General features: G+C 46.7%; 1 protein-coding gene across 2 annotated transcripts in view; it reads left to right on the plus strand.

The window, feature by feature from the left end:
- Nucleotides 1-1,008: 1,008 nt before the first annotated feature.
- Nucleotides 1,009-24,400, plus strand: part of LOC311122086 (nuclear factor of activated T-cells, cytoplasmic 3-like) — a 45,306-nt gene continuing 21,914 nt past the window's right edge. Inside the window, exons 1-5 of one of the 2 annotated variants that reach the window (XM_084196498.1) lie at nucleotides 1,009-2,202; nucleotides 7,323-7,485; nucleotides 19,500-19,699; nucleotides 20,267-20,463; nucleotides 20,635-20,775. In XM_084196498.1, the coding sequence (XP_084052624.1) occupies nucleotides 1,091-2,202; nucleotides 7,323-7,485; nucleotides 19,500-19,699; nucleotides 20,267-20,463; nucleotides 20,635-20,775 (1,813 nt within the window). In that variant the 5' untranslated portion in view covers nucleotides 1,009-1,090. The remainder of the gene's footprint in view (nucleotides 2,203-7,322; nucleotides 7,486-19,499; nucleotides 19,700-20,266; nucleotides 20,464-20,634; nucleotides 20,776-24,400) is intronic. The other variant, XM_084196499.1, reaches the window with a different exon arrangement.

Genomic DNA, 24,400 nt, shown 5'->3' on the forward strand with positions numbered 1-24,400 from the left:
GACAGTAGAGCGATTCTCGTGTCTTTCTCGTGACGAGTCCAGGGGCGTGTAGTGACGCTGTGTCCTGTGTTCGTGTCCCAGTTAGGTGCAGCCAGTTTATCAATAACTACTAATAGAGTGGTGTTGGTGGACAATAGGTTGTTCTGTGTGTGCCTGTGTGTGTGTGTGTGCGCCTGTGTGTGTGCCTGTGTGTGTGTGTGCCTGTGTGTGTGTGCCTGTGTGTGTGTGTGTGCCTGTGTGTGCCTGTGTGTGCCTGTGTGTGTGCCTGTGTGTGTGCCTGTGTGTGTTTGTGTGTGTGTGTGTGTTTGTGTGGCCAGACCATTGCTGAGGCAGGGCCGATGTGTATTATTAGAGTGCTGGTGCTGCCGTGATGACAGGAGAGAGCATGCACCGTTGTGTGAATTTGTTTCCTGAGGAGCGATGCTCATCGGTTATCCCTCTTGGAACCATGCCTGTTTTCTTTCTGCCCGTCTAAACACACACGCACACACACACACCTCTGTCGTCCCCCCCGCCCCTCTGGAATGTAGGACTATGTCTGGAATGGAGGTAGCCTATCAGTAGACCATAATGCACCTACTGTTATAGATGAGGACTATCCTTGTTTGCAGCGAAGCAAAGTAACTCTGTGTGTGTGTGTGTGTGAAGCCAACTCCTGTTCGAGGCTAACAGAATGAAGACCACAGCATAAAGCACCAATAAAGGAGTTGGTCAGGGAGATACTGGAGCTGCCAAAGGGATCTGTGTTTGCCTGTGTCTTTCCTTATCACTCCCCTGGCGGTGCAGTGGCACTTAGACCTTGAAAGAATAAAGCTAAACAAACACATATTTATATCAATCTCAGAGGAATAGGGGAAAAAGTCATCTTCTATTGAATAAATTCAATTCAAAGGCATTGTCAGATCACAAGTATTAACATCCTCCTCATATAATACAAATTGGTATTATATGAACTATAGAGCGGTTATTGTGATGGTGACTTATGGTTCCTTTTCTCTCCATCATTCCCTCCACAGATCTGGAGCCTGATGACAATACGTCGTTCTACATCCTCAATGTGGGCCAGCAGGTTGTGGTCAACAACCAGTCTATGGGCCAGTCACGCCATGGCAGCATGCAGTCTCACTCCCACTCCCAGGTCATCAACTCCTCCCCCCATCAGCGCCTGCAGTCCCACAAGGTGTACGACCCCAACTATGAGGTCCAGGACAATGTCAACAAAAACAAATACAGCCCTGCAGGTGGGGGTGGGGGGCCTCCCAAAGCCTTTGAGTGTCCTAGCATCCAGATCACCTCTATCTCCCCCAGCTGTCAGCAGGAGATGGACGCTAACGAGGATGATCTTAGAGGTAATGATGGGGACTACCACCACGGGGACCGGCCCCTGTCCAGGGACCACCTGTACTTGCCCTTAGACCACTCGTACCGGGACTCAACTCTCAGCCCGTCCCCCTGCAGCTCCCTGTCCTCCAGGAGCTGGTTCTCAGACGCCTCATCCTGCGAGTCCTTCTCCCACGTGTACGATGACGTGGACTCTGAGCTGAACGAAGCGGCCGCAAGGTTTACCCTGGGGTCTCCCCGCACATCCCCTGGCTGCTCTCCTCAACCTGGGGTCCTGGAGGAGGGTCAGTGGGCTGGGCAGCAGCACCACCATCCTGCCTTTCACCACTCCCACCACTCCTCCCACTCCCTGTCCCCCCGCGCCTCCCCCTGCCACTCCCCACGCACCTCCGTCACCGATGAGAACTGGCTGAGCCCCCGGCCGCCGTCCCGCCCCTCCTCACGCCCCACCTCACCCTGTGGGAAGAGACGCCACTCCAGCGCAGACATCTGCTACCCGGTGGGCTCTGTGTCCCCACACCACTCCCCGATCCCCACCCCCGAGCCATCCCCAAGGGGCAGCGTGACAGAGGACACCTGGATAGCAAGCCCCTCCATGGGCATGTCCCCGTTCCAGTGCTGCCCTTCCGAGGCAGACATCCCCTCAAAGACTAGAAAGACGTCCCAGGATCGGACAGGCTCCATGGGGGGCAAGGGGGACCTGGGCCTGGATGACTCTGGGAACGGGTCCCCCCTCATGGACTCTCCCTCGGAGGACACCCTGCACTCCCTGAAGAAGGACGGGCCAGGGGAACAGTTTCTCTCAGTGCCCTCACACTTCACATGGAACAAACCCAAACCAGGACACACACCCATCTTCAGGTATGTCACTTCCTGTACCTGCCCTCTCAATCACAAATAGAGTTGGAAAATTCCACAAATTTACCCAGAAATTTCGGTTGGAGGATTCCCGAAATCAGGAGGGAATACGCAGGGAGGGAATCCTCCAACCAGGATATCTGAAAAACCAAGGAAGATATTTTGCAACACTAATCAGAACTCATCTTTGGGTTTAGTCCGCATTTAGCATGAATACACACTTATCAGAGTCATTAGTATTATTAGGTCAAGGTAGAGTACATGAAAGGTACAGAAAGGAACCTTTATGGGACCTTTTATAGGATTAGTGGTAAATTAACAAAATGTTCAGGAGCCTGTTTGATCCCGATAAGAGCATTAAGACACTGTTCCTACTAGTATTTTATGAAGGAAGATCATTACATTTAATCAAGTTTAATAGCAATAGATTACAGTTCACTCCTGGTTATGCAATGGCTTGGGACAGTTGGGCAAGCATTCCTCAAATTTGAGCTTGCAGTCGGATATCCAGAGCTCCAGAGTTAAAATTATGTAGCCTAATTGAATTAGAACAGGGGAACTACCCTGCACTTATTCTGCACCTATCAGGGGTGCACTATTGTAATATTCTGTGTCATATATAATATGACTCCCAATGCTCTCGAATTTTAGGTTCTGGGAAAGCTTCACAAGTCTATTCTTTAGTCACGTCTTTAGACGCACATGGCCTGAAACATTTAATGAGCCACAGAGACATGATGCCGCTGTTTGAAGTAGCACAACAGTGTAACATAAGGTTGTTGGTGCCTGGGGGGAAGCACATGCGCACGTCACACACACACACACACATATACTTTTTATCGGGAAATCGGCAACCAGAAGCTCTTGATCGTCGTGACGCACTGACTTCTATCAGAAAGAGAGGGTTAAAGTTTCCCTTCTCTGCTCTCACAATGTGTGCAGCAGATGAAGTCTCAGCTCTGGTCCCTGGCGCTATAAATCAGCACAGGTCACATATTGCTGAGGGGTCACACCACCACCATCTAACCCAGCCCTCCTTCTGAAACATCACAGTCTTGGCTGCCCATTCACAGACACCAGAAAGGGGTCAACAATGTACCTTGTTATAGTGGTCTAATGCCCTGCTACAAGAGTATATTCATATCTAGGATAAACCACGATGTATCAAATGATTAGTAGTTAGGACTAGAGTAGGCGTCCACTGTTGGATGTAGTGAGTGCTGTGACTGTGGGGTGATCTCTCCTGTCTGCTGTAGAAGGTTCTGGAAGAATCTCCCCCAGGTTTGTCACCATGATACCAGTATCGCGATACTCCAGAAGTATCGTGGCAATGAAACAAAACATGAAGCAGACATCATTTCTTGAGGAAAACAGTCCTATAGTAGAAAAAAAGTTGAGTCTGCTTCCTGTTCTTTTTTTTGCCAAGGAAAATCTGGTATCGTAGTATCGCCATACTGGTATCGTGACAACCCTAGTCCCCAGTCAGAGAAGCTGTGTCTGTGAGGTGTTCTGCTGAACAGATGGTCCAGGCGTCTGTCTGCTGGGTGGCTGTCACGGTTCAGTGGCTGGTGGTGGAGGAAACAGAGGCATGGCATGGGGCGGGGGGCTCCGAGTCTGAGCCTCAGACAGACTGGGGGTGGATTCAGGGAGCCCTCCCTCCCAGTCCCTCCCTATAGCCTGATCCCAGATCTGTTTGATGTATAGACAATTGGCATGACAATGACCATTGTAGTTGGCTACACTGCACAAAAAGATCTGTGACCAGGCTAGTCCATCCCACCTCAGGGCTAACCATAGACATACATATTCACATACTGGTATTCAGGTTGATAGGACATTTATTGGGGCTAAGAAAGGCTTTAGAGATGTAGAGGAGGATGTACAGGGGAGCGGCTGTAGGCCGCAGGATGTGACTGGTAGCACCAGGCTGGGAGCTCCAGAGCCCCGCGGTACGGAGCAGGATACCTGAGAAAGGTTACGCTATTTCAGGCCTCCGGCCTCTGCTCCAACCCGCTCCCTCCCTCCGCCCACCACAACGCTCAGGTTTTCCTAGCTACCAACCCCCTCTCCTGTTACTGTGGCCACTGGCCGGGGAAAACATACACTTCCGGTGTTATGTCGGTGGCATTGGAGGGTACGGGACAAGCCAATGTCACAGCCACCTTTGTTTTAGGCCTTAAACCTTTAGAGATGGTTTCCCAGACCTAGATTAAGATTACTTCTGGACTACAAAGCATGCTCATTGGAGAATCCCTATTCAAAAGGCTTTAAAGTCCAGGAATAGGCTTGATCTGGGTCTGAGAAGCCAACCTTTTATTTAGAATAGTCGTGACTCGTGCAGTACGTCTTTATAGTATGCAATGTGATAGTATTCATAGGGGCTTTCCTCTGCCATGTGCTGTGGGGGAATCTAGGCTACTAGGACAGGCTATCCTATAGCCTACTTTGATTCAAAATCGCTTGGGAACAGATGCTAGTGGTACAATACCCCTCATTGACCAAAATGTTAGAGATATGTGCTTCTATTTTTCTTCAAACGTCATACTTTCCTCTTGTACTTGTTTTTCTCATTCCTGTCAGAGGACAACAGTTTATTCAGTGAACCGGCTCCAAAGAAAGCCAGCCAGCACATTTCTCCCATTTAGCCTGACTGATGCTGTCCGGAGTCAGCCAGAAGCCCAGCTTCTGGTGGAGGCATGGAGTGGAGGGAAAAACTGACGGACTCATTTTTTACGCCTCTGTTGAATTCTTTTTGATTTCCCTGGCCTTTAGCAAGTTAACATTTTGATTTAATTTGGTGCCTGTGATCTGCATGCCGTGTGAGGGCTGAGTGGAGGGCATTTCTGTGTGGCATGTTTGCCTGGCATAGCATGGCCTGTTGAAAGCACAATTTTAGTTTCGCCACGAGCTGACAGGGGCACATAAAGAAACAATAGACAATGGTTAGTGACTTACCTTGACTAGCGGAGAAAAGAAGCCATAGTGGTTAGGCCAGTTACTGTAGAGAGAGGCATAATGTGGTGTAAATGTCTGCCTGCTTCGACAGCTTACAGTGGTGTGTATCATTCCTCTTACTCATAGGCCATGCACGCACCCACACACGTTTTATTTCTCCACTTGCATACTGCACAGTGCTGTGTTAGAGGAAACTGTGTCTCCCTGTAACTGTTAACAGACCAGGAACACCTGTATCATGCTGTATGGAACACATACTGAGAGCTCCTTAAAAACTGGCTCAATGTAGCCCAGTCTTTATAACTGGCTCAATGTAGCCCAGTCTTTATAACTGGTTTTATGGAGCCCAGTCTTTATAACTGGCTCAATGTAGCCCAGTCTTTATAACTGGTTTTATGGAGCCCAGTCTTTATAACTGGCTCAATGTAGCCCAGTCTTTATAACTGGTTTTATGGAGCCCAGTCTTTATAACTGGCTCAATGTAGCCCAGTCTTTATAACTGGCTCAATGGAGCCCAGTCTATAACTGGCTCAATGGAGCCCAGTCTTTATAACTGGCTCAATGGAGCCCAGTCTTTATAACTGGCTCAATGGAGCCCAGTCTTTATAACTGGCTCAATGTAGCCCAGTCTTTATAACTGGTTTTATGGAGCCCAGTCTTTATAACTGGCTCAATGTAGCCCAGTCTTTATAACTGGCTCAATGGAGCCCAGTCTTTATAACTGGCTCAATGGAGCCCAGTCTTTATAACTGGCTCAATGGAGCCCAGTCTATAACTGGCTCAATGGAGCCCAGTCTTTATAACTGGCTCAATGGAGCCCAGTCTTTATAACTGGCTCAATGGAGCCCCGTCTTTATAACTGGCTCAATGGAGCCCCGTCTTTATAACTGGCTCAATGGAGCCCAGTCTTTTTCATGAAGATACAGTGTGTATGCTAGTGGATTATGAATTACTAACAACCTAAATCGTTTTTTACAATAATATGCCTAAATAGGTTTTTAGAACAGATTATTTCTCTCTAGGTTGTAGCTCAATAGAGCCATAGACCAACCAAGCTACCCAGAGAGACTCCCTGAGACAGTTTGTCTGTGTGGAGGGGCATGGATGGAGTGTTTCTTTTTGAATGCAGCTGTTCAAATATGATTGTGCCCTACATAGATAAAAACACACAGAGGAAAAACACCCAGCAGCCTGCAGCCTCTCCTGTGACACAGCCTCTCATCCATACTACAGTGCTGAACAACACAACCATACTCTCCATCCATCTAAATACTGTTTATAGTGTAAAACCCCTTAATGATTCACTACTAGTTACAGTCCCTAAATGAGCTATTACAAGTGTGATTTTCGAGTATGGTTAGCCTAATGTTTGTGGGAATTCCTATGATTCACTGTCTTTTCTGTCTGATTGGGTTGAACACATCACATAGCCTCTTCAGCCCCATTTAGCCACTGTGCTCTGTGTGTCACTCAGACCTAGTGTAGGCCTAGAGTGATCCTCCACAGTGTTTCCAGAGGTCATGATTCAGTTCAACCTGTTGTGCTCTCACTTCTTTACAGTATATTAGCATACATAATGTGTCATTGCATTGGTTCTTCCATTGGTTTTTCCATTGGTTCTTCCATTGGTTCTTCTATGTACTTATTATCTTTGATTAAGGGCAGTCAAACCTACATTTCAGTAGCGTATTTAAACGCACAACCTCTTTTCCCTGACCAAATACAATTGCGATAGTTGAGTGGTTCTGTATGCTCAAATTGACTCATCTTACAAGTAGATGCTCTTAGTTCTCAGAATAAGACATGTGGGTGTGCTGGCCTGGCAGTAGTTTGTAAACAGAGGTACTGTACTGTGCTGCCAAGGCAGGTTTGAATGAATCCAGACGGTTTAGCTAGCTCTAACCTGTCCCAGCTGGCTAATATGTTAGACCTAAATCTCTGATTATAGTCTTTTTGTCATCCATAGGATGAGTATGTAGTCACAGGGCTCACAGGTAATGTCTTCCCAAAAGACAAGAAATTCTAGGTGATATAGGCTATATCTATTTGTTATCCATAGGATGAGTATGTAGTCACAGCGCTTCATAGATATCGCCTAGGTGATCTGTATCTTGTTGTTATCCAGACCAGCAGTACCCTTATTGTCTTATGTATCGGTTTGTCCCCAGGACCTCCTCCCTGCCCCCCCTGGACTGGCCCCTGCCCCACCAGTTTGGCCAGTACGAGCTGAAGATCGAGGTGCACCCCAAGGCCCACCACCGAGCGCACTACGAGACAGAGGGAAGCAGAGGGGCGATCAAAGCCTCATCGGGCGGTCACCCTGTTGTCAAGGTAAGACATATAGCTTATTGTAGTCTTTCCCCTAGATTGTTTTCCAGACAGGGCTCAAAGGCCCCTGGCATCAACATTGTTCATTGAAACCAATAGAAGCCAAACTGTTTTAGGCTGGGTGCAAAACAAAAGAGCTACTGAGCTAGGCGGGTGGACCTTCCTCACTAATTCACTGGCCTAGTGCATGGTCAATGAATAACCCATAGAAATCAGAATAACCAAAGTTATTACCAGCTGGTGTAACCAACCACACCTAATAACTGGCAAAACACAGGTCAAATGGCTCTTTAGGTCCTAGTGTAGGTCATGGCCAGTTTGTTGTGCCAATCTGTTAGCATGATGCCTGACTGCCCTGCATTGTGTTACATAAGGTAAACCTTTCCGAATCTAACCTATACCACCAAGGAAACTATCACCTTAGTCACGTAACCATGGTGTTGGCGTGGCAACCTGGACGCAGGAAGTAGAACTTGAGAAACTCTCTGATGTAAACTACAAAGGTAGGGCAGCTCAGTTCAGTTCAGGAGGTGACCTGCATCTATACTGACAGTGACAGACCTCATTCAGATTGATAGACAGCCCGTGCCTTGTAGAATCAGGACTGGTGCCAAGACTGGGACGGTCACAGCATGCAGTACCTCAACTGTCAATTCATCAATTTATATAGCCGTCTAGGTTACGGCAGCCAATGCTAGTGAATTAAACTACAGAGAAGTGTCTCAGTTTACCTGGTGAGCGTGTAAGTATTATCAGACAATGACCGCCCCACCCCTCCCTCTGTACAGGTAGAAATGTAAGCTGCTGCAGCAGGCATACCAAGCAGGGCAGGATACATCATCGGTGTCACCGTCACCGAAGCCCAATTAGTTTGTCTGTCATGTGAAACCCCTGGACACTGAGGCAGAGTGAGCCTCAGAGCTGGAGCAGTGAAACCAATAATAATATAATAGTAATATATGCTATTTAGCAAATGCTTTTATCCAAAGTGACTTACAGTCATGCTTGCATACATCTTACTTATGGGTGGTCCCGGGAATTGAACCCACTACCATGGCATTACAAGTGCCATGCTCTACCAACTGAGCTACTACAAAGGACAAGTTCCAAAGGTGCAGACCCTGCCTAACTACAACTCAACTCCAGGCAGGCTCAAGAAAAGGCTCCCAAGTATTTGAAAGGTTTTGAATACTATTTGAACCGAGGTCTGTTACAGTACCTATGTAGCGCCACATTCCTGACCCAGGGCTCCCGTTCTGTTATCCAGCTGACAACCAGAGCAGAGCCAGGCAGCGGGTGAATATTTTATGCTCATGGGACAGGGATCCTTTGTGTGGTGACTGAAGCCAGGCGGATGGCATCATGGGCCATGACCACTGTTGTGTAACCCAACAATGCCCCTGCTTGGAGTGTGTGTGTGCATAACCCAACAATACCCCCCTTATAGGAGCCAGGAGACGGCTTGTCATTCCAGTCCACTCCCTCAGGATAATCTTTTAGTTGGGGTTTTAATGGAACTATACGCTGGTACCCACAGCAACCCCAATGTCATACTCTAATTGAAGTGACCTTTAAGAATGTGGACCAGAGTAAGACCACAGTTTGGTCTCCAGAACCGCTCATTTGTTAAATCTTTCACTGGGGTTGTCATCATTGGTTATTTTGATGCAAATGTTGTTGACCAGTTGTTCCATACAGCATATTTTCTTAAAAACTATGCCAACTCTCATCTCAGGGCTAGTTATACAGACTGGGTCCTGTTCCTCCATCAGTCAGAGCTAATGTTGAACCATTCCAACTGCAACCCCTCCAACTGCAACACCTCATTATACCCCACCATGTGTGACGATGCATAATTTAGCTTTCAAAATGTTGAACCCATACGGGCATTGGCTGTGTTTGCCCTCATTCCTAGTCCAGAAGGGAGCTATTTGGCCATAAGATCATTTCATTCCTTCTTTTTTTTGTATCGCTCCTCGCTTTGTCTTTGTGTGTGTGTGTGTGTGTGTGTGTGTGTGTTTTTGTGTGTGTGTCTTGTCTTCATGTGTGTTATGGGGCACCAGACCAGTGTAACACTAGGAGCATGTGAGGATAGATATCATCTCTGGTCAGGCAGGTCTAGTGGTGTTGTCCTTGTTTACTAAACAGAACCTCCTCATTGTTTCTCTGTTGACACTCTGTTTCATGCCCCCTTTAACACCGTGTGACCAAGAGGCTGTCCTATTATATTTGTTTTCACAGAAACACTGTTGTTTTTATTACAACCTAAACACCTGCCTTACTGATACAGGTCCAAGACACAATGTGCTGCTAGAGTATTTACAAAAAGTCTCAGGTAAGAAGTGCTGATCTAGGACCAGGTCCCCAACGGTCCAGAAAATCATATTCATTATGAATTCATGATGTAAAAGGCAAAACTGATCCTATATCAGTGAATATACAGCAGGCCCTGGTGAATAGGGATGAGTCATCAAGGGTCAGTCACTAGGTTAACAACAGACTGACTAACAGCCTTTTCCCTCCAGGTGTAGGTCTGTAACTAAGCCTATAGTCCCTAGCCGTAGGAGGACATTGGTCCCTCAGTGTCTCAGTGTGTCACTGCATCCTTCTGCTCTCAATGGCTCCATGGGAGCGCCAGTCTTCCTGTGGGGTCCACTGACTCAGGTGTTGGGACTCGTGATGTCATCAACTGACGCAATGACTGCCATCTGGCCGTGGTGTGGCCAGCTTCCTTTTGTGACTGTTGTGTTTGTTGTCTATATCAAGACACACACACACACACACACACACACACACACACACACAAACACACACACCCCAGATCAAGGAGCCACAGAGCTGCTATGTCAACAGAAACAAGAGCATGACACTGGGAAGGGGTCCATGGTAGAGCCCTGCACAGGCAGGAAATTTAATCCCGAGCCCTACCCATGCCCTACCCTACCCGGGCCCGATTGCTTCTGACAAATTTAAGGCCCTGCCTGAACCCAAAATCAGAAATACATTTCTTCATGAGCTGCTCATCTCTGTCTGTTCCCCTGCTCCGTCCCTGCACTGCACTGCATCTGCTCCATGCGCTGTCTGCGTGTGTGAGTATCCATAGCAACGCCCCAGCTTGGGCTGCTCACGAGACGTGGTAGAGCTGTTAGCTAGCAACTTTTCGTTACTCTAAACTACTACCAAAACGTACGGAATATTATTATTTTCTGTGAAATAATATCTCCTGTCGACTCGGACAATGTTCTGGTTTTATATTTTATAAGAGGTTGAAGCACTTCTGACACCATGTTATGATAGTAAGATATGACTGTACAGAGACCCTGCACAGCAGAGCAGGAGGGAGCAAATGGCTCAGCTTCAAAATGTTAGTGATCAATTTAATCATTCTTGAAAATAATACCCAAGCCCGGCCCGTACCCTGGTAGATGAAAAAACGGGCCTTAACCTGATGTATAATGTTGGGGCCCTTCAGGCTCGGGTCAGGTAGCATAACCTAGAAAGGGTAAGCTGCTGCAGGGCAGGAGAAGGACAGACAGGGTGTCTGAGTGTGTGTGTGTGTGTGTGTGTGTGTGTGTGTGTGTGTGTGTGTGTGTGTGTGTGTGTGTGTGTCTCCCCCTCAGCCAGCCAGCCTACATTATTCATGCTACTGTATCTGCTTTATGCTAATTGTACCGGTCCTGTTCCTGAAGCGCTTGCTGGCTTTTCCCCCTATTATCGCTCTCTTTTTCTAGACTCTCTTTGACAGAGCCCAGTTTATATGGCAGAAGCCAGCCAGGCTTTGTTTTCTCTGATCACAGTGGGCCACAGATGAGCAGTTATAATGGTAGAGGTTGTGTCCCTGAGGCGGGAAGCTGTTAAAATATCCTGGTCCTCCCACCACCTGAAAGGGAAAGGTGGACTTGTCTCTGTTTTCTGTTACATTTACATTTACATTTTAGTCATTTAGCAGACGCTCTTATCCAGAGCGACTTACAGTTAGTGAATACATATTTTTTTTTTTGTTATTTTTGTTATTTTTTTTTTTTTAAACTGGTCCCCCGTGGGAATTGAACCCACAACCCTGGCGTTGCAAACGCCATGCTCTATCAACTGAGCTACATCCCTGCCGGCCATTCCCTCCCCTACCCTGGACAACGCTAGGCCAATTGTGCGCCGCCCATGAGTCTCCCAGTCGCGGCCGGCTGCGACAGAGCCTGGATTCGAACCAGGATCTCTAGTGGCACAGCTAGCACTGCGATGCAGTGCCTTAGACCACTGCGCCACTCAGGAGACTGTTACTGTCATGATACATGCTTTTACTGCTGTATGTTGACTTGCTGCAAACCAAAGTAAAAGAAAGGCAGCTTTAAGGCATGCCACTATATAGGACTAGTACTACACTGATAATGCAGCTCACCTAGTTTGAGCAACAGGCGTTTGTTTGCTTGAGGGGCCTCATCGTAAATTAGTGGTTTTATTTTATCCCCCATATTGTGTAGTAGATTTGAAAGTTCAAGAATGGTCGCTAGCTACAGGGTCTCCTTCCCATAACCCCAAGGGTCACCAGGTTATCAGGCAGGGCAGCGTCATTTAAATGAGAGGAACATGCAAGACTAACTGATCTTATCCACACTGTGATCAAACAGCCACCAAACTGTTCCCATGGACTTACATGCACATACATCTCCTACCATAAGTTAATGAGTAATATAAGGGAGTCAAAAATGAAAAGTCTCCTCAGTCCGTGTCTCCCCCCCAAAATAAACCATAGAGTGCAACAGAAAGAAAGCCATGGGTCTGCATGTCATAACAGTAATCTTCTAACTAAAACCTACAGTAGCCAGACAAACAAAAGCGAAACAATGTGACACTGTTTACATGGCACTGTTTGGACAGAGGTGATTCATACCACTGGGTTCTGTGTGGAATGCTGCTTATTCCAGTGGATACCACGCTAGGCTATGCTAAGCTAAGCTGTTCTTATGTAAACAGCCTGGGTTATGCTAGGCTAAGCTAGGGCTTCTCCTCAGGGGCTAGCCTAACTGCTGGGCAGGCAGACCATAATTGTAAGGCACACCTGTTGCTAGGAGACGGGTAAGTCCAAAGCCTCTGGCTTAGGAATCTGTGTGCGTATTTAACCGGCCTAATTGTGCGCTTGCTGCTTCGACACAAAGAGAAGGAGATCCACAGTGTTACACAGTGGGCCATGGATACAGGGAAACACGCATGCAGGCAGGATACACACACACACACACACACACGTACACACACACACACACACACACACGTACACACACACACACGTACGTACACACACACATACACATACACACTTTTACAGTATTATTAGGTAAAAGGCTTCTGTAAACAAAAACATTAAGGCTAAGTTTCTAAATATAACATGTTTTATATTGCAGCCCTTGCATTTAGTCTTTAACGTTCAGCCTTTTTAATAACTCTTAATGAGGCCATGGTGTCCGATAATGGGATTTGAAAGGCAAGATGGGCTGAGGCTGTCCAAGAGCGCATTATGTTTCCCTCTCTGGCCACACAGAATGATTGTGATACATCACGAACCCCCTCTCTGACTACCAGCGACTAGCTGTGGTTCTATTTCTATACAACATAACCATCAGCTTTTGTCACATAATAAAGCATGTGCCTTGCTGCGTTGTCACTTTTCTACACCAGTGCTCCTCTGCTCCACTGTGTGTAGTCTTTATTCCTCTGTGTTGTTGTGGCATGCCTTTGTTGACTCTTTCAATAGGTGTGGATGTGTAATAAAGAGGGAGACATGCGACGCTCTCCTCTCCTCTGCTCTCCTCTGCTCTGCTCTGCTCTGCAGTTTGCACTGTGTGAACCGACCGGAGCTGTTGTCCTGCCCCAGGCTCTATTTGATGTAAACATGATGTAGGCTGTGAGGCTCCGCTCTCATTTCATGTAATCAGGGTTAGTGTACAGTGAGGGAACTGGGGGGTGGGAGAGAAAGAGAGAGCGAGAGAGTAATGTTTACTGTTCATTTTTTATTGTTTATTTCACTTTTATTTATTTCACTTGCTTTGGCAATGTAAACATATGTAAACATAAATATGTTTCCCATGGAGAGAGAGAGAGAGGGAGAGAGAGAGGGGAGGGGGAGAGAGACCTTCAGCTTTAAGTAGAGGGGAGAGGGAAAGGGGAAAGAGAGACTGAGCTTTGAGCAGACCTGCAGAACCATACTCTAGCTGAGGATACAGTAGACGTTGCTCTGCTCTGTGTGTGTATATTGACCTTGTTTAAACAAACGGCTGTCTGGGCCCTGGTGTGCTGGCTACAGGCCTGTATGTGAACAGGGCTGTGCGCGTCCGTGGGCCCTAGGCCGTGTCAGAGACACCACTGGACGTCATGGGCCAGAAGCCGCCCATGACCTTGACCACCGCTGTTCCCGCTCCTACATCTCTCTCTTACACACACACACACACACACACACACATACACACACACACACACACACACACACACACACACACACACACACACACCCTCTAAGGGCTGTTTACACCAGTGTGAGAATGCACTCATATATACACACACTCAAATACACATGCACAGAGCCTTGCCATGGCAACACCAGAGAAACACAGGGAAACAACTTGGCAGAGGCATGCGCCTAAAGAAAGTGTTGTGTTACAATAGGGAGGGAGGTAGAGGGTCGGAGCTGAAGGGGGTGTGGAGGAAAGGGGAGGGAGGGTGGATTTAGGCATGATGAAACATGCCGCTCTCACTGTGAAGTTTGGCGGGCTACGCTTCTGTTGGTGGGACTTCGCCCAGCCCTAGCCCCAACCCAACCCATCCCTCAACACTTGTGTTTTGCCTTTTCATTTTTGCAAATGTCAAACATTTGAGACCGGGGCTGTTTTACATTTCTCCTTGTTGCATGTCACCCTCTTCTCTCCGGGCCCCGCTGGCCAGGCTGTTTTCTCTTCTAATACTGGATCAGTGGAACAGATGCCACTGAGAACCAAAATAAGCCTCTTTATTTAGACCTGAATCTGTAACGGTATCCAGCAGTTTTATATTTAGGTAACCTAGCAGGCAGCCTATGGTTGTGTTCCAAATGGCATTATAGTCCCTACATAGCGACATGCTTTCGACCAGAGCCCTGGTTGAAAGTAGTGCACTTACTGCACTATGTAGGGAATAGGGTGCCTTTTGGGATGCAGACCTATATCCAGCAGCAGCAGTGCGGCGTGTGTCAGACATGTGACTGGTATTAATGTCAGCAGGTTTAATATGACTACTGATTGACATGATCCATCAGGTCTTATTGACCATCTGGTCCCAGAGGATTTGAGGAGGTTAAGAAAGTGCAGAGACCACCCTCCCATAGTATTTCACACCAACCATGGATTTGGTGGGGGATGTGAGGCGAGGAATGTGAAACAAGCAGGCAGAGGGTGCGTGTGTGTGTGTGTGTGTGTGTGTGTGTGTGTGTGTGTGTGTGTGTGCATGCATGTGTGTGTCTGTGTGTGTCTACTCTGCGTGTGTCTACGTGTATGTGTGTGTGTATTTTTTGCTTATTCGCCCTTGCATGTGTTATGTGTTTACATAACACTTTGCGCATTACAGTATTTGGAAAGGTGTAGCCTAGCCTTGCTATGATGTTGGGACTGAAAGGTGTAGCCTAGTCTTGCTATGATGTTGGGACTGAAAGGTGTAGCCTAGCCTTGCTATGATGTTGGGACTGAAAGGTGTAGCCTAGCCTTGCTATGATGTTGGGACTGAAAGGTGTAGCCTAGCCTTGCTATGATGTTGGGACTGAAAGGTGTAGCCTAGCCTTGCTATGATGTTGGGACTGAAAGGTGTAGCCTAGCCTTGCTATGATGTTGGGACTGAAAGGTGTAGCCTAGCCTTGCTATGATGTTGGGACTGAAAAACGGAAACCGCAAAGAAAATAGTTATTTTGGATGTAGCTTTAAATGTCAGATGTTGCTAAATTAGTCGGCTCTGTCTTCTGTTTCTGTTCTGTTTGACAGTGTGGTGTTGACTCACTGGGAGTGCTGAAGTAGGTATTTTTCAGACCCTAATCAGTTTTACTTCCTGTATTATTTCATTTGACAATATGGTGGCTCGCTACCAGACCTGAGCCTCGTGTTGTAGACTCTAGAGACTGAGAGGCCTTTGTGTAGTAGGATATCTTTACAGAAAGTTATACTCAAGGATGAGCTGCACGTGTTCAAAGTATTTTATGTGTTCAAAGTAGTTTGTTTAGAGACGCGAAAAGCACCACAGCGCGAAACATGGTTTCACAAAACAATAACAATACTTGATTTCTGACCACGTTTCGTGCTGTAGTGCTTTTCACGTCCCTCCCTCCCCCCTCTCTCTCTCTTCCTCCCCCCCCACGCTGTCACAGTTTCACAGAAACATCAAGTCGCTAAATCATGTCTGGAACACACATGGTGTGCTGTGAACAGTGAATGAACATTACAACGCCACACACACACACACACACACACACACACACACACACTCCCTCAGTCTGTCTGCACTCACTTCCATAGTCCGCTTTCCATATCTATACTAGTAATGACAGACCGGAAGGCACCCATAAAACCAAGCCTAATGACTTTGAGCTTTTTGAAAGTAGGATTAAGGTTTTGTTTACAACCACAGGTTATTGTAATGATAATATAGATGGATAATTATCACTAGTTAGTTATTAGATGTATTTCACGTTGATATGGTTCTCTAGGGCTTGAGGATGACCCCATAATAGAGGGATATTATACAGGATGTCATGTTGATTGTATAAACTACTTTCAGCACATCTTAATATATTCAATTGCCCAAAAAGCTTTTTTGACATTTTGAGTTGCAGTCAGAGTCCGCACATCCATTGTCTCAGAGATTCGTTGCACTCTATTTCTTACGAGGCTTTACATTTCTGCTAGTCTCACCCGGTACCCTACAAAGACTAAACCAGTAGGGACAATGTTAGTGACTTCCACTATAAAGAGTAGGCCTGTAGGGACAACATTAATAACACTATAACAGCTGTGTTTCTGTACTCAGGTAGGGTTAAATCAATGCTAGTTCTCCTATTTGCAGCTGTAAGAGGCCATTAGTGCACCTCTCTTCCTCTCTTTAAAAGCTCTGAAGAACTAATCCATTACTAGGCTGGACTGTTCACCAACCCTGTCCGCTCATCAGGGTGCCAATGTGTTGTGGATGCCACAGGCCCTATCCCTGACTCTGGCTTTGTTTCGATGGGCGAAATGGCACTGCCTCTGAGGCTGATTGTCCGAAGTGTGAGTGTGTGTGCGTGTGTGTGTCACAGCGAGACAGGGATGTGACCTCGCACACTTCGTCCCGGCCATCCAAAAGCCTCTTAGCGTAGTCAGGGCAGTGTCAGGGAGGAGTCAGATGGTCTCCTAGGTATCAGCCTGTAGCCCGTAGGCCCAACAGGAGCAGACTTAGAGGGCACACACACTTCCAAGACATCCAGCTAGGAATGACTTTAGGGGGCTTTTCCTGTCCCTTTAAGTTCTAACCGAAGCCTGTGTGTGGCCCTCTGCTATGTGCTCTTTACTTAAAGGCCATGTGCCATTGTTCTAATGCATGCAATAACAGATCAACACACTTTGGTTTTTGTTCATTAAAGCAGTGGGTGGATTTGATTAGTAAGCACCCAGTACTTCAGCATGAACAATACATTGTGGAACTGGAAATTCTAACTGAGACAAATTGTCCAGTACCACATCAACCTTGAATTGAAATTGGAAGCAGGCCTACTGCTCAGCTGTAAGGTGTTTGCCGTGTGTTGAAAGATTAAGAATCAAGAATGAAGTCCAAATGAAACAGAACAGGTGTAATCACCCATACTCTGTGTAAAGGTCTCCATGTGTTGCTGGTGCTTTCCTAGATGTGCCTGCCTGTATAAATAGGTGGAGCTGCAAAGCAGAGAGGAGAGTGACCTAACCTGGTTGAGTTGAGCCAGGCAGGGCTGCAGTGGGCAGCTGCTGGGCTTGTTTTATTTTTATTTTTATTTTTTTTGCCAGCCACCCTGAAGATGAATTAACCAGCCAGACCAGACCAGCCGGGTGTTGTAACCTGTAACTAGGCCTATGAGGAGCCAGGTCATCCTAAACCCTGCCCCCTTCTCTCTCACACACACACACACACACACACACACACACACACACACACACACATATACGTACACACACAGAGGTTAGAGGTCAGGGAGAGGGGGTGGGTTAGTGTTCACTGCGTAAACAAGGCCCCTGACCAGCATCGTCTTGCAGACGTTGTGTCTCGGCTACCTCACCTCCCTACCCCTGTCCAGAACACTGAGGCTTTAAGCTAATTAGAACCCTGCTCCTGTCTTCAGTGTTATGGTAGTAGAGGTCTTTACCACCCTGATACCCAGGGGACTCGTCTTCTCTCCCAGACCTCTAAACACAACACATCGTTTCCACTGGCTCTGTCTGACCCCAACAGGCCCCCATACCTCTATTCTGACCCCGCTGGATCCCATCTATGTGTTTTAGTCAGAGAGAAAATAGTCTGAAAATTAAATAAAAACCAATGGAGTGTCTGGTAGGATCTCTCCCCCCTAAGCGGGTACACACCACCACAGTGCAGCTTTCAGTTGGAGCTGGAAAGGAAAAGGAAGTCCAATAATTGGTTTCAGAGAAAGTAAATATTTTGAAACCAAGCTGCATGTGATTTTTAGTGGTTGGTGTTTCTCAGGTACACTTGTTTCCATCCAGACCATAATTTCACTGTTTTGGCTGCTGTTGCTCTGGGAACCAACCGCATAATGACAACTCCCACCCTCAAACCCCCCTCTCCTTTCTTTTCTCTCTTTTTCTCCTTCCCTCCTTCTACACCTGACCTTTTTCTCTCTTTTCCCAAACGGTAATGCCGGTGTGTGTGTGTGTGTGTGTGTGTGTGTGTGATGCAGGGTGGGGAGCAGGGTTCACCCTCCAGCTGCAGTGGGGCCAGGGGTTGGCTGGGTCGGGGAGGTGTGTCGGGGGGAGGTGGTGGGTGGAAGTGGTGGTGGAGGGGGTACCATCCTGCCGGCACGGCCCCTGCCAAGCACAACATTCCTAACAGTAGTGGGATTGTGTGGCCGGTGTTTTCTCTGTCCCTCTGAGGAGAGGATGGAGGAGAGGGCCTCTCACCTGCATGGCAGGCTGGTGGCATTTTGGTTCCTGAAAGAGCCAAGGAGGAGAGCGGCTGCCCAGGGCTCAGGCCAAGCTGGCACTGGCATCACAGCTGGATCAGGGTCATGGGCGTTGGTTGGCAATTTCACTGACAGGTTTAGTCTAGAACCCAAAACCGCAGCTTCACCAATAAAAGTTGCTTTAAAAGGTGCACGATAGACCACACAGAATGAGTTGAAGATCATATCAGTGGTGACTTGTTTTTCCAAGCTTGCACTCCATTCAGTAAAGTTGTAGGCACATTTTTTCTGGTACTGTGGTGCACCAAAGTATGTCTTTCAAGATTATAATTTTTTCTCCTTTCTCTCTCGTGTTTTGAAAACGTGTCTCCTCGTTTTTTGGCTTGGTCTTTTTGGGTAGCTACGACCTGTTGGGGGTTTGTCTAGGAACTGGACTAAGGTCGGAGATGGTGGTTCCTCTGCAGAAGGGATTTTGGAGGTAATTGTGCACATGCAGGTTGGGATCCCTATTAAGACAGAGAGTAGATGGGGGAAATGATAAGGGTATTTAGTTAGAGGAGGAGAACGTGTGTGTGTGTGTGTGTGTTGACCTGGTTGGAGGCCAAGCAGATAGATCCAGATGAATCTCCAGAGATCCTGCCAGAAATGTCTGACTTACTGGGGTTTTCACTTGAACGTTTCAAGCTGACATTTAGGCTAGACTCGCTCCAGAAAAGAGAAAAGTGGGCATTGGGAAGCAAAGGAAATGTGCAGATTGTCCTGGAAGTGCGATGCTCATATGGACTCTATCTACATACTCATGTCTTTGTTTTAATTATTTACCCCCCCCCCCCCCCCCCCTTCCCTCCATATCTCTGTCTTGTCTCAGCTGATGGGCTACAACGAGAAGCCTGTCAACCTACAGATGTTCATCGGCACGGCAGACGACCGCTACCTCAGACCTCACGCCTTCTACCAGATGCATCGGATTACTGGGAAAACGGTGGCCACTGCCAGCCAGGAGATCATCATCTCCAGCACCAAAGTTCTCGAAATTCCTCTGCTTCCCGAAAACAATATGTCCGCCAGGTGGGTGTCATGGTCGCTCAAGGATGACATTACTCAGAGGAAGACCCTGAGAGTGTAAAAATAACAGTTCATGCAGGATCGTAATATCCAGACATACACACACACACACACACACACACACACACACACACACACATACACACATACATACATACATACATACATACACACGCTAGGGATTTTATTAGTCTTAATTCAAACCAACAGGAGGGTTAAGTTCAGCAGGAAAATGAGAATTTCCTACCAAGCAGAATATGCTTCTAATACACTTTATTTCCATATTTATGGATTTACATTGACCACAGTATATATTTAGGCTTTTATTTCGAAGGCTCTGGTTTTTCCTTTATAATCTGAATTCCGAGCTGTTTTGTCTTAGATTTGATGTTTCCCCTCATAGCTGTAGCATTAATAAATCATATTTACTGCATTTGCACTTTGTAATTTGACTCAGATGTATATTATTTTCACAATATGATGGCAAAGGTTTATTATGGCATTCATTCAGCCTTCCATTCAGCCTAATTAATTTCTTAATTGATACCCAATCGGGGGTGTGTTGCTTAGCTCCCCTCCCTATCTCTCTTGCAGTATTGACTGTGCTGGCATCCTGAAGCTGCGGAACTCGGACATTGAGCTGCGGAAGGGGGAGACGGATATTGGGCGGAAGAACACGCGTGTGCGAGTGGTGTTTCGTGTTCACATCCCCCAGACCAATGGGAAGGTTCTCTCTCTACAGGCTGCATCCATCCCCGTAGAGTGTTGTGAGTGTCCAGATCCTGTTCAGATGCGCACACACACACATACACACACACACACAGCCCTTTTCTCTCTCACTCACTCATCTCTCTTTTTCTCTGTCTCTTTCTATCTTTCTCATATGTACATTGCTGCCTATGTAAACCCCTCTCCTCTGCTCTCCTCTTTCCTCCCAGCCCAGCGTTCGGCCCAGGAGCTTCCCCAGGTAGAGAAGGCCAGTCTGACCAGCTCTCTGGTCAGCGGGGGAGAGGAGATAGTCATCACAGGATCCAACTTCTTCCCCGAATCAAAGGTCATATTCCTGGAGAAGGGCCCTGGTAAGAGATTTGTACACACAGCGTCTCACACACGGGGGAAGTCCTTGGGGACATCCTTGCTGAGGATTGTGATAGTTTTTCTTGATTATTTGTATTATATTGTATTTTACTTTATTTAGTATATTGTGTATACAGTATGGAGGGCTCCCTTGTAAAAGAGACGTTGGTCTCCATGGTAAAATAAGTAAAGATAAATATTGCTGACCCACAAGCTGACTCAATTCACATTGTCGAACAGTCCAAAGGATCAGGACAGATTATTTTTTAAATTGTCCTCTTGCCACAATGGTCTTATATCAGATATATAATACTGTTTAGTTAATCCAAATTAAACAGCTCAAAGAATATCCACAGTAGCAAATACTCTGTAGTTTGGATCCAGTGAGTTGACCCAAGATCTGTGTTGATTTGGGTACTGTAGCTCCATGTTAACGTAACCATTGTTGGGTAGAGAACAACGGGAGTGTAAGGAAGGACCCTTCTCAACATGCTCTGGATAGAACGTCACCATCACCAATCACCTCTTGCAACTTAGAGTTCAAACAGGTTCCAATAGCTGATTTACTGACAGCGGAGGAAGAGTCAGACCCAACTAGATAGAAACACCTGGGAAAAGAACAGTCACATGCCTCCTACAGCCCTGGGGAGCGTTCCACACCATGCTGCTATCCCGCCCACTAGCACTGCTCTACTATTTAAAGCACCTCTCTTTTTCTGTCATCCATGGAATGTTACTACTGAGTTATGTGTTACAATACACACATAGCTCAAGAGCAAGAGCCACTAATAACGGATCTCTATCTCTTTTCTGATTGTATCTGTCCGTCCCAAGAGATAGATAGGTAGCGTATCTGGCTGCTGCTACTGACTGAAACACAGGTCATCACACACCCACACAGTACAATCTACTGCTTACACCTGGCTCTTCAGTCTCTAGTCCTTATCAGTGTTAATATGTAGCCCTGCCCTGTTCAGTGTTGTAACTTAAGAAGAGAGAGTCTCTCTGAGTGTGGTCGGTCCTTCTACTCATACTGGACCTCTTCACTAATCGCTTGGGTTGAACTTAACTTATAACAACCCACTGTTTAGCCTCTCTCCCTCCTCTAACTCTCTCAATAATAAAACACAAGGATGGGCGGGTTCCAGGATGGAAACTGTGAAAGGGTGACCGCATTCTGTGAACCAGTCCCTGCCTGCCCATGTAGCTTTGTGAAAGAGGCCAAACTGAATCAAGTTCAAACACGGAGGAGAGTCAAGGGTGCTGTTACTTACTGACTAAGATACATTATTTTGAGAAATTGAGTGGAAACCTTTACCCTAGGAGTGGAAACCTTTACCCTAGGAGTGGAGAGTTTAACCTAGGAGTGGAGTGGAGGAAACTTGGGCCCCGCAAACATGATGTGTGTGTGTTTTGAGGTTGAAAGAGAGAGATAATGAATGATCTGGTTTGTATAAATTGTCCCTCATCACGGCTAATCCAGCCGCTTATTGCAGACCATGCCTGATTGGAGGGAGCGGATGGAGGGATGGAATAAAGACAGGAGAGGAAGAGAGTAGAAATGACAGAGTTTTCCACCTCCTCCTTCCATAAACAGAGTACAACAGTGGAATCACGTTGAGCGTAAAATACAGGTTTATTGTGGTTAGTTAGTTAATGCATAGTCAGTGTTTCCCCTAGGATTCTTTTCAGCAATGGTGGCAGAGTTGGGGGGGATGGGGTCTAGCGGGAGCTGGGTCTTCCTGCGGGGGGGTAGGGTGGGGTCTTCCTGCGGGGGGGGTAGGGTGGGGTCTTCCTGGGGCATATATAAAAATAAATGCAGTGGAAGCGCCGCTGCTAAATGCACATAAGAGGAGGGGAGGGTTCGGTAACAGGGATCCCTAGCTCCAGGCACCAGTTCATAAGAAGTACTACATTACTGTTTATGGAATCTCTACTGGCCTCTTTACTGGACTCTCTTCTTGACTTGTTATATTCCCATTTTTAAAGATGATAAAAGTCACTTTGAATAGAAAAGTTTGCTAAATTACCATATTGTTTTTATTACAAGCAGTAATGGAGGTATTTTAGTGAGTTGGTTGACTGTTAGTTAGGTCAATGGACTTGACTGCACTGCAGTGAGGATAGGGGAGGAGGGGGAGAGGTAGTTGAGGTGAGGAAGGGGAAGTTAGCCATGAGGATGCAGGCAGGCTAGCTACAGCAGGTCTGTCAGTGTGAGGTCTGGTCTTTGGCTCGCTCGCTCATCACCTCTTAATGCTAGGAAAAGCAGAAAGGGCCTTTCCATCTGTCCAGATGAAACAGGATAATATCCAATGGCTTCATGCTGACTTCTATCACTTTATTACCTGCTCGGAGGGAGGGAGGGAGGGAAGTATGGCTCAGAGGAAGGGGAATATGAAAAATGCATTATTATTCTGAGGGAAAAAACATATTATTTGACCAGAGTGAACCTCATCAAACAGAGAAAAAGGGTCCCTAGTTGGACTGACTCTACTGCCTGACTGACTACTGGCTGACTGACTCTACTGACTGACTGACTCTACTGGTTGAGTGACTCTACTGACTGACTGACTCTACTGATTCTACTGGCTGGCTGACTCTACTGACTATACTGAATGACTGACTCTTCTGATTCTACTGGCTAACTGACTCTACTGGCTGACTGACTCTACTGACTGTACTGACTGACTGACTCTACTGATTCTACTGCCTGACTGACTATACTGACTGACTGACTCTACTGACTATACTGACTGACTGACTGACTCTACTGATTCTACTGGCTGTCTGACTCTACTGACTATACTGACTGACTGACTCTACTGATTCTACTTGACTATACTGACTGACTACTGATTCTACTGGCTGTCTGACTATACTGACTGACTGACTCTACTGGCTGACTGACTCTACTGACTGGCTGACTCTACTGACTATACTGACTGACTGACTCTACTGATTCTACTGGCTGTCTGACTCTACTGACTATACTGACTGACTGACTCTACTGATTCTACTTGACTCTACTGACTATACTGACTGACTCTACTGATTCTACTGGCTGTCTGACTCTACTGGCTGACTGACTCTACTGATTCTACTGGCTGACTGACTCTACTGACTGACTGACTCTACTGACTATACTGACTGACTCTACTGATTCTACTGACTGACTGACTCTACTGACTCTACTGACTGACTGACTCTACTGACTATACTGACTGACTGACTCTACTGACTATACTGACTGACTGACTCTACTGACTATACTGACTGACTCTACTGGCTGACTGACTCTACTGGCTGACTGACTCGACTGGCTGACTGACTCGACTGACTGACTGACTGACTCTAATGTAGGGCCTTGATGAGCGCAGAAGTTTACACAAGGGGAGTGGAGAATGACGTAAAAAAAAAACAGTGGTTGAATTGAAATTGCATTTAACACACCAGGCATCAGTGTTTTTCCTTTCTTCTATACAAAAGGTCTAAAAGCTATAGTTATTATAGCTGTCTGACTAGCTTAGCCCTCGTTGTTTTGGTAGATATCATAACACATGGACGTGTGTTTTTAGCTCTCTGAGAGGGGAGCATATAGAACATGTTTTCTCTCGGAGAGAGGGGTGG

This window comes from Coregonus lavaretus (assembly GCF_964263955.1).
Source record: "Coregonus lavaretus genome assembly, contig: HAP1_SCAFFOLD_1122, whole genome shotgun sequence".
NCBI classification, from domain to species: domain Eukaryota; kingdom Metazoa; phylum Chordata; class Actinopteri; order Salmoniformes; family Salmonidae; genus Coregonus; species Coregonus lavaretus.